Genomic DNA, 13,414 nt, shown 5'->3' on the forward strand with positions numbered 1-13,414 from the left:
AGGAACGCTGGGGCCTGCTTCTCCACCGCAGAGGGCAACTGGGCCTGGCCACATGACCTGCTGGCCGGCCCCAGAATCTACAAGACTCCGGGGGGCCACTTTAGGGTCTGTGGTCTCACTGCCCCAGGAGAGGCAACTCAGAACTGAGCAGCTATGCTGGGTGGGGGGCTGGCTCCTATGCAGCAGGGGACTGGGGGCTGGAGCTGCAACTTGGTGCAGATCTGAGGCCCCCTCCACCGCCAGTGGACCGGTACGTGCCCTGACCCAGGGCAGCTGTTCATTCCGGTGCCCCTTCCATGCCACCTTGTGCACAGCGGAGGCCAAGAGCCTTTGCCAAGGTTCAGGCCAGTAAGGGGATAAGCCTGGTGGAGGCCTGAGCCCTGGGAAGCAGCATCTTTGAAGACTTGCCCAGCTATGTGGCTCCCGTGCCCGAGAACAGAGTCTGCCAAGGTGTGCATACCCACAGACGTGTGTGTATGTGTGTGTATAGCCACTCATCCAAGACATGCGAGCACAGTCAGACCTTGTGTTCATATCCATAGTCATGTGCACATGCCCAGAGACAGGTTTGCACACTCAGACACACCCCGTGAGTCTCACACACACTCCCTTCCCTGCCTCCGTGCAAGTGTGAGCGTGCACAAGTGTGAGGTGCACCCCACATCTTCTCCAGTTTGGACCACTAGTGATTGCAGCCAGGGTGGGGGAAGCATCACTGGGTTGTATCTGGGGGTTGAGCCTGCAAACACCTGCACACCCAGCGTGCACCTGCCTGTCTCCTAGCCACATCTGCACACCTGGGGTGGCATGTGGCTGGGCCTCTAGCCCCTGCCACAGCAGCTTCTGGTCTCCTGGTGCGGGTGGTGGTCCCAGAGTGGCCTCTCACCCCAAGGCAGAGCCTGGTCTCCCCACCCCTGTCCCTCACTCCTCTTCCTTGGCAGCTAAATGGTCAGATGCTACACCCCTGCCTCCAAGCAGGCTGCACCTCCCCTCTGCATCCACCAGGAACCTGTGCAGTGTGGCTTCCTCCCCCGCCTTTCCCGGAATGAGGAATGTGGGGCAGGGCCAGCAGCGGGGCTGCTCCTCCTTCCTGCCTCCCCTCCCCTCCTGCGCAGCTCCCTTGGGAGCCTGGCTCGTGGGAAGGGTGCTTGAGACCGCCCATCACTCCGTTCCCAGCCACTCCTGGTGTCTTGGGGGAGACCAAGGGACAGCCCCAAGGGAGCCTGGTGTCCCCCGCCTGGGCTGGCCCTGTCGGGGGCGGGGAAGGTGTGGAGCGGAAGCCAGTGCTGAGGGAAGAGGGGAGCCTGAGCGGGTGTGGGTCGGGGGTGGGAGCTGGCGCAGGCGGCGGGTGCAGCCGCCAGACTCGGAGCTGGGGAGGCCCATGCCAGCAGCCCGGCAGCTGGGCTTCCGGAAACAGCGGGAGCCGGGAGCCTGGGAAGGGCCTCGCTGCTTCTCTGGAGCTGCCGCCATCTCAGCGAGGCTTTTTTTTTTTTTTTTACAACCCATTTCACAGTTTCCAGAAAAGGAGGCTGTCTCGGCGGCTCACTTAACTCAAAACAAATGCTCGTTCTGCCGGCTCTGCGCCCGCCTCTCCCGGCTCCCAGGCCCTGCTGTCCTCTTGTTCCGTCTGTCTTCAGTCTGGTGCCACAGGCAGAGCAGGGTCAGCCTGGCAGGAGAGTGGGGTGGGGCACAGTGGGCACCTGGCCATCCGGTTGCCCAGGCCCAGCCTCTGGTGTGTGGGTCCTCGGGAACCCTGGATGGGGGCTGCTGGCATGGCTGCTGGACCGACCCTTACGGAGGGAGTGGCTCGCCGGGGAGTCCTGGGCTCCAGGGCCCCAGCATGCTCTGTGCCCCTCGGGCTGCCCAGCATGTGTTGCCTTTCTTGGCCATCCATGGCAGGGAGCCTGGCAGACAGGTTGGCAGGAGGTAGGCCAGCTCCCATCGGCGTCCTGGCCACTTAGGGCCACCTCTGCTGCAAGCCCATGTGGCCAGCTCTCACCTATTGTGTGCCAGCCTCCTCATACAGCAGCCGTGGGCCGGGGCCGGGCTCAGTGGGCATCGAGACTCCAGCCCAGCTGTTGTGCAGCTGTTCCCCAGTCCTCCCGCTGCTGGGCCGCCCTGGGACAGCAGGTTCAGGCACAGCCTGCCTCCCTGTCTAGTTGGCTGGACCTTGGGCGCCAGGTCAGACCCGCCTCCCAGGGATGGGGCTGTGCCCGAGGACCTGAGCCACCTGGGGGTGGCCACAGCCCTCTGGGCATTGCTGTCTCCCGAAACTGTTTCCTCAGCTAGCCGGGCGTCCGAACCAGGCCTCTGCAGCATCTTGGGCAGAGCTGAGGTGGCACTGGAGCTGGGGCCAGAGCCTAGTCCAGATCTAGAGTTGCAAACCCGGCCTGGGCTGGCTGGGCAGTGGGGGCAGCCGGCTGGACGCCAATGTGCAGTCCTCGGTGGCCCCGCTGACACCGCATCCAGCTTCCTGGTCTCTTCCCCAGGAACATCCAAACTTGTGCTGCATCTCTGTGATGAGAGCTGATGGGAAGCCTGGCAGAGCGGCCCCAGGCAGGCTCTGTGCGGGGCCAGGGCACCCTGACCGTGCACGCAGGTGGGGACAGGCCATGTTCACCCCCCAGCAGAGCATTTGGGGCTATGGGCCTGGACCAGCAACTTAGACTCGGTCATGTTCCATCTCTTACCAGCCCCATGGCGGGCCCACGACCGACCTTGGGAGCATGGTGGCACTAGGTCACATGAGTCTGAAGCCCCAGGCGAGGAAGGTGCCACTGCAGGCAGTGCCAGGATGGGGCACTTGGCCTGAGGAGGCCTAGGTCAAGACCGGCCCCCAGCTGCCTCCTCCTGGGCTGGTAACCACAGCACTTGGTAGACAGGGACTTTGCCAAGAGGAAAGAACCCTCAGCCCAGTTCCCGGCTGGCCTTGTCCCACGCGGTCTGGCCCTGGCTGGAGCCCAGGCTACACTCGGCTCCCAGGCAGCTGAGGCCCAGGCTCTGTCTGGGGTTGGCCACTGGTCGGCAGGCGGGGGCTGGGGAGGTGGCAGCCTGGTCTGCCTGTGGCTCTGCCGGCCAGTCACAGTGCCATCCCCAAACACGTGGAGGTGGGGGTGACAGTAGAGGTATGATGCTCTGTCCTGGGGTTTTCCGGACTCCTCAGGAGCTGGGTGGGATAGGGAAGGCCTCAGGTGGCCAGCAGTCCCATCCCCCACACTCGCGGGGGTCACCACAGTAGTGACCACCTGGCAGGGCATGCAGAATCTGCTTCCAAGTTTCAAGCCAAGGCCAGGGCCATGGGGGAGAAATCCCCCCTTTAGAGTAAGCATCTGAGCCCCCAGCCATGTGCAGGGCTCGTGCTCTTGGGGCAAGGGGGATGCCGGGCAGAGGCTCCTCCCCTGCCTGGTCCCGTCTCCAAGGTGCTGGCCTGCTGAGCCGCCAGTGAGGACCCCTGGCAGCAGCTGCCACCCGAGTCAGGATTTCCAGAAGCAGAAGAGGCTACCCCAGTCCCTTGTGGGGGATGGTAGGTCTCTCATGGTAGGCTCAGTACCCAGGATGCGCGGGCATGGAATTGGGGTGCAGCATGCGACCCCGTGTGATACCGGAGAAGTATGTATGCCGCTGTGCACACAGTGGTCCTAGGATGCTCACGCGAGGGCCTTGGGGCAGGGGTCTTGGGTGACTCGGCTTCCTCTCGTGATTTTTTTTTTCTTGGAGGCGGAGTCCCACTCTGTCATCCAGGGTGGAGGGCAGTGGAACAATCTCGGCTCACTGCAACCCTCGCCTCCCAGCTTCAAGCGATTCTCCCACCCTCAACCTCCCGAATAGCTGGGATTACAGGCGCGCACCACCATGTCCGGATAATTTCTGCATTTTTGTAGAGACGGGGTTTCACCATGTTGGCCAGGGTGATCTTGAACTCCTGACCTCAAGTGATCCACCACCTTGGCCTTCCAAAGTGCTGGGATTATAGGTGTGAGCCACCGTGTCTGGCCTCTCTTGTGCTTTATTACCTGAGCTTATTATGGTGAAAATACAAAGACATGATGTTTGTATGACAAGGAGACAGCAATCCAGCTGGCCCGTTTCCAGAATGAAAGGGAAAAGAGGTGAAAGAGACCCCCACGTCAGCGGCCCTGCCTGACTCTGGGCACAGAGTCAGGGGCCCCCAGCTTGGTGAGGCTGGTCAGGTGCAGGGAGGGGCTAGGCTGGAGCCCCCATCCCCTTCCCTCTCATTCCCCAGATTCTGGGGCTGGGGACCCTTCCTTAGTGGGCTCAGATAAGGCAGCACAGCAGGGTCCCCCAAGTCTGGAGACAGGCTGGTTGCCTACTGAGGGCCCCGTGGGACACCGGGGTGTGTCCCGCCCCCGCCTGACATGGTGTGGGAGAGCTCAAGGTACGGGGTTCTCAGGCCAGGATCCTGGAGAAATCCCTTCTCCAGACCCAACTTTTGGACTTAGTTGCTTCCCACCATCCCAGGGAGGAAGAGGCGGGAGGGACTTCCCCAGGAGGGTGTGGGGGTGGGAAGGCCTGGGGGACTCAAGGCGGGCCTGGGCGAGGCAGCGGCAAGCTTCCAACTCCGAGGGGAGCCCACACTCACCCCACAGGCATGCCCCAGTGTCCCCAAGCAAGGGAAGCCAGCACTTCCCTTCCCAACCCAGAGTCCCCTCCCTGGCCGCCGGGCCTGTGGTCTGGCCCTGGCCCATGGCAGTCCCAGCCCTGTGGTCCGGGAAGCCCCTGGCTCTCGGGCACCTTCGCCCCCTGCCCTGGGCCTGGACCTGGGCCTGCTCCACAGTCCCTTGGGCCGGCTCTTCCTCTCCACCCGCCCACCCGCCGCAGAGGCCAGCTCACACCCCACGTCCCCCACCAGCACTCACAGACCCCTCCTCTGCTGCCACGACCGGGAGAGGCCCCTTGAGTCCACGTGGCTGCGTTCACACACGAGAGGGGAAGGGGCCTTGGGGGCCCTGGGCTGGGAACTGGCTCAGCACAGCAGGACCCTGCCAGGGCCCTGCAGGGCAGCCCCCGCCGCCCCCCTGGCCCCGCCGCCTCTGCTGAGTCACCTCATGTCTGGGAAGTTCCCAGGGCCAAGCCAGGCTGGATGAGGCATCAGAAATTCACAAATTCCCCCTGCCTCCCGGGCAGGGGAATGGCTGTCCTGACTCACCTCGGGCTGGGCCCCTGCAGACCCCCACTGTCCCCACACTCAGCCTCATACCCCTCTTTCCCGAGAGGGCAGTGCCGCCGCCCTGGGTTCCTGGGATGGTCCCAGGCCAGGCTTGCCGCCCGTGGAATGGAGATGACAAGGTGCCAGGGTGCCTGGCTGGGGTGGGGGCCGCTCAGTGACAGCCTCAGACCACCCACGGAGCAGCAGGGCCACCGTGTGCAGAAATCTGTGTGTGCTGTCCTCCGTGTGCAGGAGCTGGTAGTCATGGCAACCCTGGGAGGCTCCCTCGGGCTGGCCTTGGCCACTGGACTTGGGCAGAGGGGGGCACGGCCAATGGGCCACAAGCGAGCATGCAGGCGGGTCAGTGGGCCGGGAGGGCTGGGCTGGACGGGGCCTGGGGTCCTGGGGGCTCACCATTTCCCACACTCAGGCTGCCAGAGGAAGTGCAGGGTATCCTGGCAGTACCCAGGAAGGAGCCTCTCACTGCCTCCACCTGACCCAGAGGTGAGCGCCATTCGCAGCTCTGTGCCAGCCCAGTTGGGGCCCAGCCCTAGGAACCCTGAAGGGATTTTAGAAGCAGATCTGTCCCCAGCGTTGCCCTTCCTTCCTCTGTCCCCCACCCTCGGTCTTCCAGCTGGCTCAGTTTCTCTCTCCGCTCACCTGGGACTGGGGCATTCCTCTGTCTGACAAGTCAGTTTATTGGGTCTGGGTAGAGGGATGAAGACCCCACTCAGGAGGGAGAACAGCTCCTCCCAGTGCTGCCTGAAGGGGCCGAGACTGCGGGGCCCGTGGAGCTGACACATGGCCTATGGCTGGGGCCCCGCTGACCCTGGTGCCTCATGTGTCACCTTGGCCTTTTTAGCAAGTTCGCCAGTGTCTAAGGGGCCTTGGAGCTGCCCACCACTGTGGGCTGGGAGAGTCGGGGTGCTCTCCCTGTGAAGAGGAGGCCTATCCACAGGCCATGAAAGTTGATTTGGCACAGTACCCGGCACCTGGGTGGTAGTGGTGGTGACGATGATGATGGTGGTGGTGGTGAGTGATGTGGTTGTTGATGGTGATTGGTTATTGATGGCGATATGGTTGTTGGTGGTGGTAATTGGTTGGTGATGGTGATGTGGTTGTCATTGAATGTGGTTGGTGATGGTGGTGGATGATGTGGTTGGTTGTGCTGGTGGTGGGTGATGCGGTTGGTGGTAATGGTAGTGGTAATGTGTTTGGGGGCATGGTGGTGGAGGTGATGTGGTTGGTGATGATGTGGTTAGTGGTAATGTGGTTGGTGGTAACGTGGTTGGTGTGTTGTGGTGATGGTGATGCGGTTGGGGTGGTGGTGATGATGTGGTTGGTGGTGGTGGGTGAGGTGGTAGTGATGTGGTTGGGGGTGATAGTGGTGGATGATGTGGTTGGGGGTGATAGTGGTGGGTGATGTGGTTGGGGGTGATAGTGGTAGGTGATGTGGCTGGTGGTGGTGATGTGGTTGTAACAAAGATGACATTCTTGGGTTTTGCACCAGCAGGAGGGTGTCAGTACCGGGACACCTGAGGCACCAAAAGACTCAGGACTCTGAGTATGGCTGTCAAAGGCCTATGTGGGTAGCCTTTCCCATCATCGGTTTCTTGGATATTGAAAGACAAAGACTCCAGGGGCGATGGGGGCCTGAGGGTACCCCATGGAGAAGGGCTGGGCTGTTGCCCCTGCCCTGCCTCAGGCCACACCCTGGGAGCTGCCCCCAGACTCACTCTTGCCCTGTGTCCACAGCCAGCAGCCGCCTGATGGGAAGTTCTCCGGCCTCCTCTTTCATGGGCAGTTTCCTCTCCAGCAGCCTGGGCTCGGCAGCCTCCACGCACCCCAGCGGCCCCAGCTCCTCCCCCTCGGAGCAGGCCTACCGTGGCTCCCACCCCGCCACCTCCCAGATCTGGTTCTCCCACTCCCACGAAGGTAAGTTGGCAGACTGGGCTCTCGGCGACGCCCTGGTGGCCAAGAGACTGACCCTGGTGCCCGGGCCAGGGGCAGGTGAGGGGCTCCCACGAGGGCAGTGGGAACCTGGCCGGTGGACGTTGACAAGCAGGCTCTGGTGAGGCTGCCTCCCTGCTGAGGAAGCCCCGGGGGAAGTGGTGATTGGTTGGAAACAAGGGCGGCCTGTTCGGCAGTGGTCCTGACCAGATGTGTGCTCCAGATGGGCAGCAAGGGGGAACGGGGGAGCCAGGAGGGGCTCTAGGGAGCTGAGAAAATGTGGAGTACAGCTGGGCCGGCCGGGTTGGGCTCACCCTCACAGTGGCCGCGCCCCACTTCCCCAGATGCTAGGAGGTGGGCTCCGGATCTGCCAGCCGGGAGGGGAGGGGGCAGGGAGAGCTGTCAGTGCACACAGACTGCCACTGTGGGGCCTGGCCCAGGACAAAGAGTTCCTCCCAGGCCACCTGCCTCCCCATGGGACACAGCCCTAGGCACACAGTAGGCACCTCACGAATACTGGCTACTCTCAGGCTGCCTGGCCAGCAGGAGGCCCCTGGAGGCCCCCCCTGGCCTTTCCCTGGCAGGGCACCCCTGCCCGGATCCCCTTGCTTGCTCAGACCCCTTGCCCTGCAGCCTAGGCGGCGGCCCTGGGCCCCCATGTCCCTGGGCCCACAGTTGCTGGTATTTCCTCGGCTACCCCAACCCTGCAGTGTGGGAAGGGTTAAGCTCCCCCCGCCCCCCTGCGGCTGGCACGCAGAGAGGTAATTGCAGTTGGCAGCGGGCACACAGGGCTCTCTGCTCCTGGCACCCGGCACTGCCGTAACTCAATGACTGCTGAGCGGCGGGCGTCGTGTTTACAGAGCGCTGCGGACCCACACACCACGCCACCGCCCCGTTCCAGGCAGGGAGATTAGCACCCGGCACTGCTGGAAGCAGAGAAACCTCTCTTTGTGCAACAAGAAAGGGGCTGTTTTCCAAGCAGAACAGGTGACGAGTGAGGGGCAGTTGCTGAAATAATCTGGGCTTTCGGCGCAGGGCGCACATGTTGGGCAGGCGACAAGGAACAGCCTCTTCCTGGGTGCAGGGGAGGCCGCTACCTTGGGATGCCGTGGGCAGCATGGGGTCCTCGGTCCAGACTCCCCTGCCCAGACTCCCCTGCCCCTTCCTTCCACCCCTGCACTCCTAGCGGCCTCCTGGAGGGGAGACCAGGCTGGCTATGGCTCCTGGGCTGGCTGTGGGGGCCCCGCCTTCCTGGCTCATACCCCCCACCCCGCCTCAGCCTTCTGTGTCTGTGGGCAAACGCCCCCGCCAGCCACAGCATCTGGCTCCCAGGATGTCTTCAGGAGGGTGGAGGGTGGCCTGGCATGGGGGGAGCAGGAAGGCGACGCCTGCGGCAGCCGTGGTAAACCCCCCCACAACAGACGCAACGGCCGCTGCCTGGCCCTGGCCCAGCCACAGGTGCACAGATCCACCTAGGACCGCTGACTTGGTTTCCCCTCCTGGCAGTGGTGGCCCCTAGTCAGGGCCCAGAAGCGGCACGAACCCATCCCCAGTGTTCTCTGCACCAGGAGAGAGCTCCTATTCCACTCCCTCTGCCCACCCTGGGGGACCCCAGCAGCAAGGAGGGCCGTTTGTGGGTAGCACCACCTGCCTTGGAGCCCCCGTCCCGCCCCTCTGGGGGCTGCTCAGAGGGTGGGTGTGCGGTGGCCCACAGGCAGACAGCACCCACAACGGCCTCTAGACACTCACTTCCCCTAGTGCCAACGGCTGCCTGGGCGGAGCTGACCACATCCCACCCCGGGGACCCCACCGCCTCTCAGCCCCTCACGTGGGGCCCAGCATCAGCGGGTTCCATCTGCTCCCGAGCCCCTGGGAGTCCCCCTGGCTGGGTGGGAGACCAGTGTCCTGCCACAAGGGTCAACATGAGCCCCTGGCATCTGGGTTTCTGAGCCCCTTCTGTCTGCGTCCCAGGGAAGTAGCTCCTCCAGGCAGGGGTGGCCTGAGCAGGAGGAGAGGACTGTACCCACAGTGGCCCTGGCTGTGTCACACCGAGGAGGTTCACCTGTCTAGCCTGCTGGGCACCTGGCACCCTGGCTGGGCGAGATGCATCTCCCGCCATCCGTGTCAGGTTGGGGCGGGCATGTGTGCGGGAAAGTGGACTGGGTGGACCAGCACAGGTGGAGGCAGGACAAGAGAACGCAGGACGTAGCCTCTGAGCCGCCCGCCTGGGCCCCAGGACGCAGGGCCCACCCGGGGCTGAGGACGGGTGTGGGTACCCCCCGAGGGTGGCAGAGCCTCCAAGGCCACACACCTGTGAGGCCTCTGCTCCGGCTTGCTGTCCCCTGCGCTGCCTTCAGTTCAGTTGCCCCACCCCCCGGGATCCCCTCCCCTCCCTGCAGGGGTTCCCTGCCACGCAGCCGTGCTCCCCGACAGACCACATGGAGCTGCCGCACTGTGAGCTGAGCGGCAGAGGCCAGGGCGGGCGGGCCAGGGTGAGAGGCTGGCTGGCTGCCCGGGCAGCATGCCTGGCTGCTAGTTTGACAGGGTGCCAGCTGGCTCCCCGTGCGCAGGGCCTGTTTCTCTGCCGTGTGTGTTCATGGGGGAAGGGGAGCGAGGTGGGCGGGGGGCACGCGACTCGGCTGGAGGGTGGGGGCCAGCAGGCACAGCGGGCTGCCTGGGCGGTCGGCCTCGCCCACATATCCTTCCAGTGGCCCAGGATGGGCAGGAGGCAAGTGCCCCGCCAGGTCAGCTTGCCACCCCCTCCCCAGCCCAGGGCTTTCGTTGACGGCAGGGAGGCCAGGATGGGGCAAGCCAGCAGAAACCCAGGTTGGGGTAGCCCCAGGAACCCCCCGACGCCAGGCAGGGCCTCCTCTCTCCCCATCTGCAGGGCAGCCCCTGGAGCGGTCCAGGGCTTCCTGCTTCCCTGGGGGAGCAGCCGGGGGTGCAGCAGAGGCAGCCTGGAGCTGGAGGAGCCGCCTGAAACATCTGGCTGGTTCAGCTCCCCCCAGCCCGCAGCTCACACGAGGCTTGGGCTCCCGCCAGCGGTGGGCCTCCCTGGGGCTTTGGGTGGGGTGGGCAGCGGAACTGGCCAGGAGCAGAGGTGAGCTTCTGTCGGCCAGCCTGTCCTGGGTGGGTGAGAGCGGGGGTGGAGGCACGCACAGCTGGTCCTATTGTCGGCAGGCCTGGTCCCCTCCCTCCCCACCGCGCCCCCCAGCTGCCGGGCCAGGACCACCCACAGGGCCAATGAAAGAGGATTCTGTTCCTGGGGGGCTCAGCTGGGAAGGGTGGGGGCAGGGGCTGCTGAGCCGCCCACTGAGGCCACTCGTGGTCTCTTGTGCCACCTGGGGGGAGCCATGGCGGCGACAGGCACACACATGCGCTGGCTGTCCGCCTGGCCAGCCTCTTGGTCAGAACCACGCCCCCCCCCAGCGGCCACCTCTCACTGGGCCTGGCCAGCTCCCAGGGGTCTGGGGCTACGCATGTGGAGTGCTCCCTGCCGACAGAGCCCTGCAGCTTCCTACGTCCTGCTGGCTGCCCCCCTGTCCCCTTCATCTCCTCTGAGGTCTCAGGATTCGCTGGTGCTGCTGGGAGTGAGCAGGAGCTGGGACCACATCTGTTTGAGGGACAGAGATCCCACCAGCCTCCACCCACCCTGAGTGCCCTCAGAAGTGCTGCAGCCCCAGCTCCATCCTCCCTGTGATGCCTGCCCGGGACCCGCCGCTTCCTCCCAGATCTCTCGGCAATTCCTTCCTCTCCTGGCCTCGGTTTCCTCAGTGGCTAAAATGGCCTCTTGACCTGTCCTCCACAGGCCCGCTGACCACCCCAGCACTGATGTTTCTACCTGGGCTCACTCCAGGCCCCCCACATCTATGCGGGGGAGGGGGAGCACTTGCCCTGCCCGGACCTGCTGTCCCCTCCCATGTGCGAGGGAGAGTTGGGCCAGTGAGGACAAGCTGGCTCCCCTGGGATGCAAGGGACAGCATGGGGGTCCCGGTGAGGGGATGGAGGGGACAGCGTGGGGATCCCAGCGTGGGGATGGGAGGACAGGGTGGGGATCCCGGTGTTGGGGTAGGAGGGCTCTGCCAGACTGGCTACCTCTGGCCAGCTTCTTGCAGCCAGAGGGCGGCCGCCCCGTCCAGGTCTGTGACCCTCCTCCAGCCAGCTTCTCGCAGCCAGAGGGCGGCTGCGATCATCCAAGCCTGTGATCCCCGCTCCGGAGGCATCCTGTGGCTTTCTGGAGCCAGCCCTCCCATACCCTCGGCCCCTCACCATGGCCTGCCCTGGCAAGCTGCCCTGCTCTCCTGTCCCCACTAGAGTCTACCCTCAGGCCCTGGCAGTTCCCGAACCCCAGCCCGCTAAGACTTTATGAGTGTCATGTTCACGGCCTGGCTGAGTGCTGCCAGTCACTGTTGAGGGCAGGGGTTTCATCTCATGGCCATGGTGATCAGCACCCAGGTCCTCACCTGGCAGAGGGCTGTATGGAGGTGGCTGGGGGAGACACAGGCCTGGGGAAGCCAGGGTAGGGGCATCCCAGGTGGTAGAACCTGAGCCCCAGGGAGGTTGGGGAGAGGTCCAACCCTAGTTTGGATAAAGGGCCTGGTCCCTGCAGCTGCAGGGTTCCCAGGGCCAGCCCAGGCTCGAGGTTGGGCAGGATGACAACACTTCTGTCATGAGCCTGGCCCTGGGACGGCACCTGCCTCCCTCTGGCAACACCGCACAGCACAGTGGTGCTTGCGCCCATTTTACAGGTGAGGAAACTAAGGCTGAGGATTGTGTGTGACTGAGAGCCTGTCCCCTCACCCTCTCCCTGCCCTCTGACCTGCCGTGCTTTGGAGTGGGTGCCCCCTCCGCTCTCCAAGAGCTCCTGCTCTCCAAGAGCCAGGGACTTGGCCAGGGACTTGGGCTAGAGGCTGCTCTGGGACCTAGGAGGCTGCACCCAAGGCCCTGCCTACACCCAGGCACCGCAGGACAGGGCAGGACGGTGGCGGATGCGGCATGGGCCCCGCCATGTGCAGAGCAGGTGGGCAGCGCAGGGGTCTTCACAGACCCAGAGCTGCCTTAGCCTCGAGTTCACACGCCTAGCCTCAGTTTCTCCATCTGCCACACCAGTGAAAACAGCTGTCCAGACCCCATGTGATATAGGCACAGAGAGCAGCTTCCCTCCCGTGTCCGGCGGTGGCTGTCCACTGCTGGGGCCAGTGGCCTTGGTCACTGGGGGTGGGGTGCGACCTTCCTGGGCTGACATCCCTGGACCTGACCGGTGGGGGTGCAGCCCCTCCCGGCAGGTGCACCGTCCACTGTGTGCCTGTGTGTTGGGCTGGCTGGTGTTGTGTCTGTGGCCCGGGGGCTGTGACCTGTGTGTCAAGGATGCTGCCTGGAGAACGTGAGGAAGGTCCCGGTGGGCAGGCGGGAGGTAGTTCCCTGGCAGCCAGAGCTGCTGTCCAGGGTGCCAGCGAAGGCTGTGGGGGTCGTGAGGTTGCTTCTAGCTCCACACTCTGAGGATTGTCCATTACCTCCCGTGGTTTGAGGACGGCCCCAGCCTCAGACCCACGCTCCCTCCCATCCCCGGGCCCACCCTACCCCCAATCCCTGGGCTACCATCCCCCAGCATCCCCAGGAAGGCTGTGCTCCTCCCTGTGGAGTTGGTGCCTGGATCCTGGGCAGGCTGCTCGCTGCGTTTGTTCTAGAGGCTCCCATGGGAACCTGGCACCTGCCCCCGCTGTTAGCCTAGGAACAGACGGAGCTGGCCCGACCTGCCCCTGAGGCAGCTGTGGGTCACCACTTGGGCCAGTTCCCTGCAGGCCTGTGGATGGGGAAGGGGCAGAGCTTCCCCAGCCTCAGGGGGCCCCAGGGATTGGGCAGTCCAGCTCCAAGAAGGAATCTCCTGCCATGCCTCCCACCAACCACTCATGTCCCGGGAGCTGCACTTTGAAACACAGCCTGGACGCCCAGGGGTCTGCCCACCTGGGGTGAGGGGCCTGTGTGTAGGAGCAAGGTGTTTGGCAGAGAGCAGACAGGACTAGGGAAGGGGCCGCTGGAAGGTTGTAGGCCCTTCCAGCCCTAGAGTGGGAGTGAGAACTGCCTGCAGCTGCAGTCATCACTAAGGCCCCTCCTGTGCCCAGGGCAGGCGTCATCAGCCCACCGAGGCCCCCGTGTGCCCAGAGCAGACGTCATCAGTCGACTACAGCGCTCTGTGTGCCGCATGCGGACAGGGTTTCAGAATCTGTGTCAGCCCAGCACTTGGGGACTGGCAGTCATCAGATAGACCCGTGCACTGCACCTGAAACCCACTGACAC

At 64.3% G+C, this 13,414-nt stretch overlaps 1 protein-coding gene across 1 annotated transcript in view; it reads left to right on the forward strand.

Annotated features, from left to right (window-relative positions):
- BAHCC1 (BAH domain and coiled-coil containing 1) overlaps nucleotides 1–13,414 on the forward strand; it is a 63,463-nt gene that overhangs the window by 19,165 nt on the left and 30,884 nt on the right. Inside the window, 1 exon segment of the mRNA XM_025363617.1 lies at nucleotides 6,923–7,102. Coding sequence (XP_025219402.1) covers nucleotides 6,923–7,102 — 180 coding nt within the window.

This window comes from Theropithecus gelada, chromosome 16, assembly GCF_003255815.1.
Source record: "Theropithecus gelada isolate Dixy chromosome 16, Tgel_1.0, whole genome shotgun sequence".
NCBI lineage: Eukaryota > Metazoa > Chordata > Mammalia > Primates > Cercopithecidae > Theropithecus > Theropithecus gelada.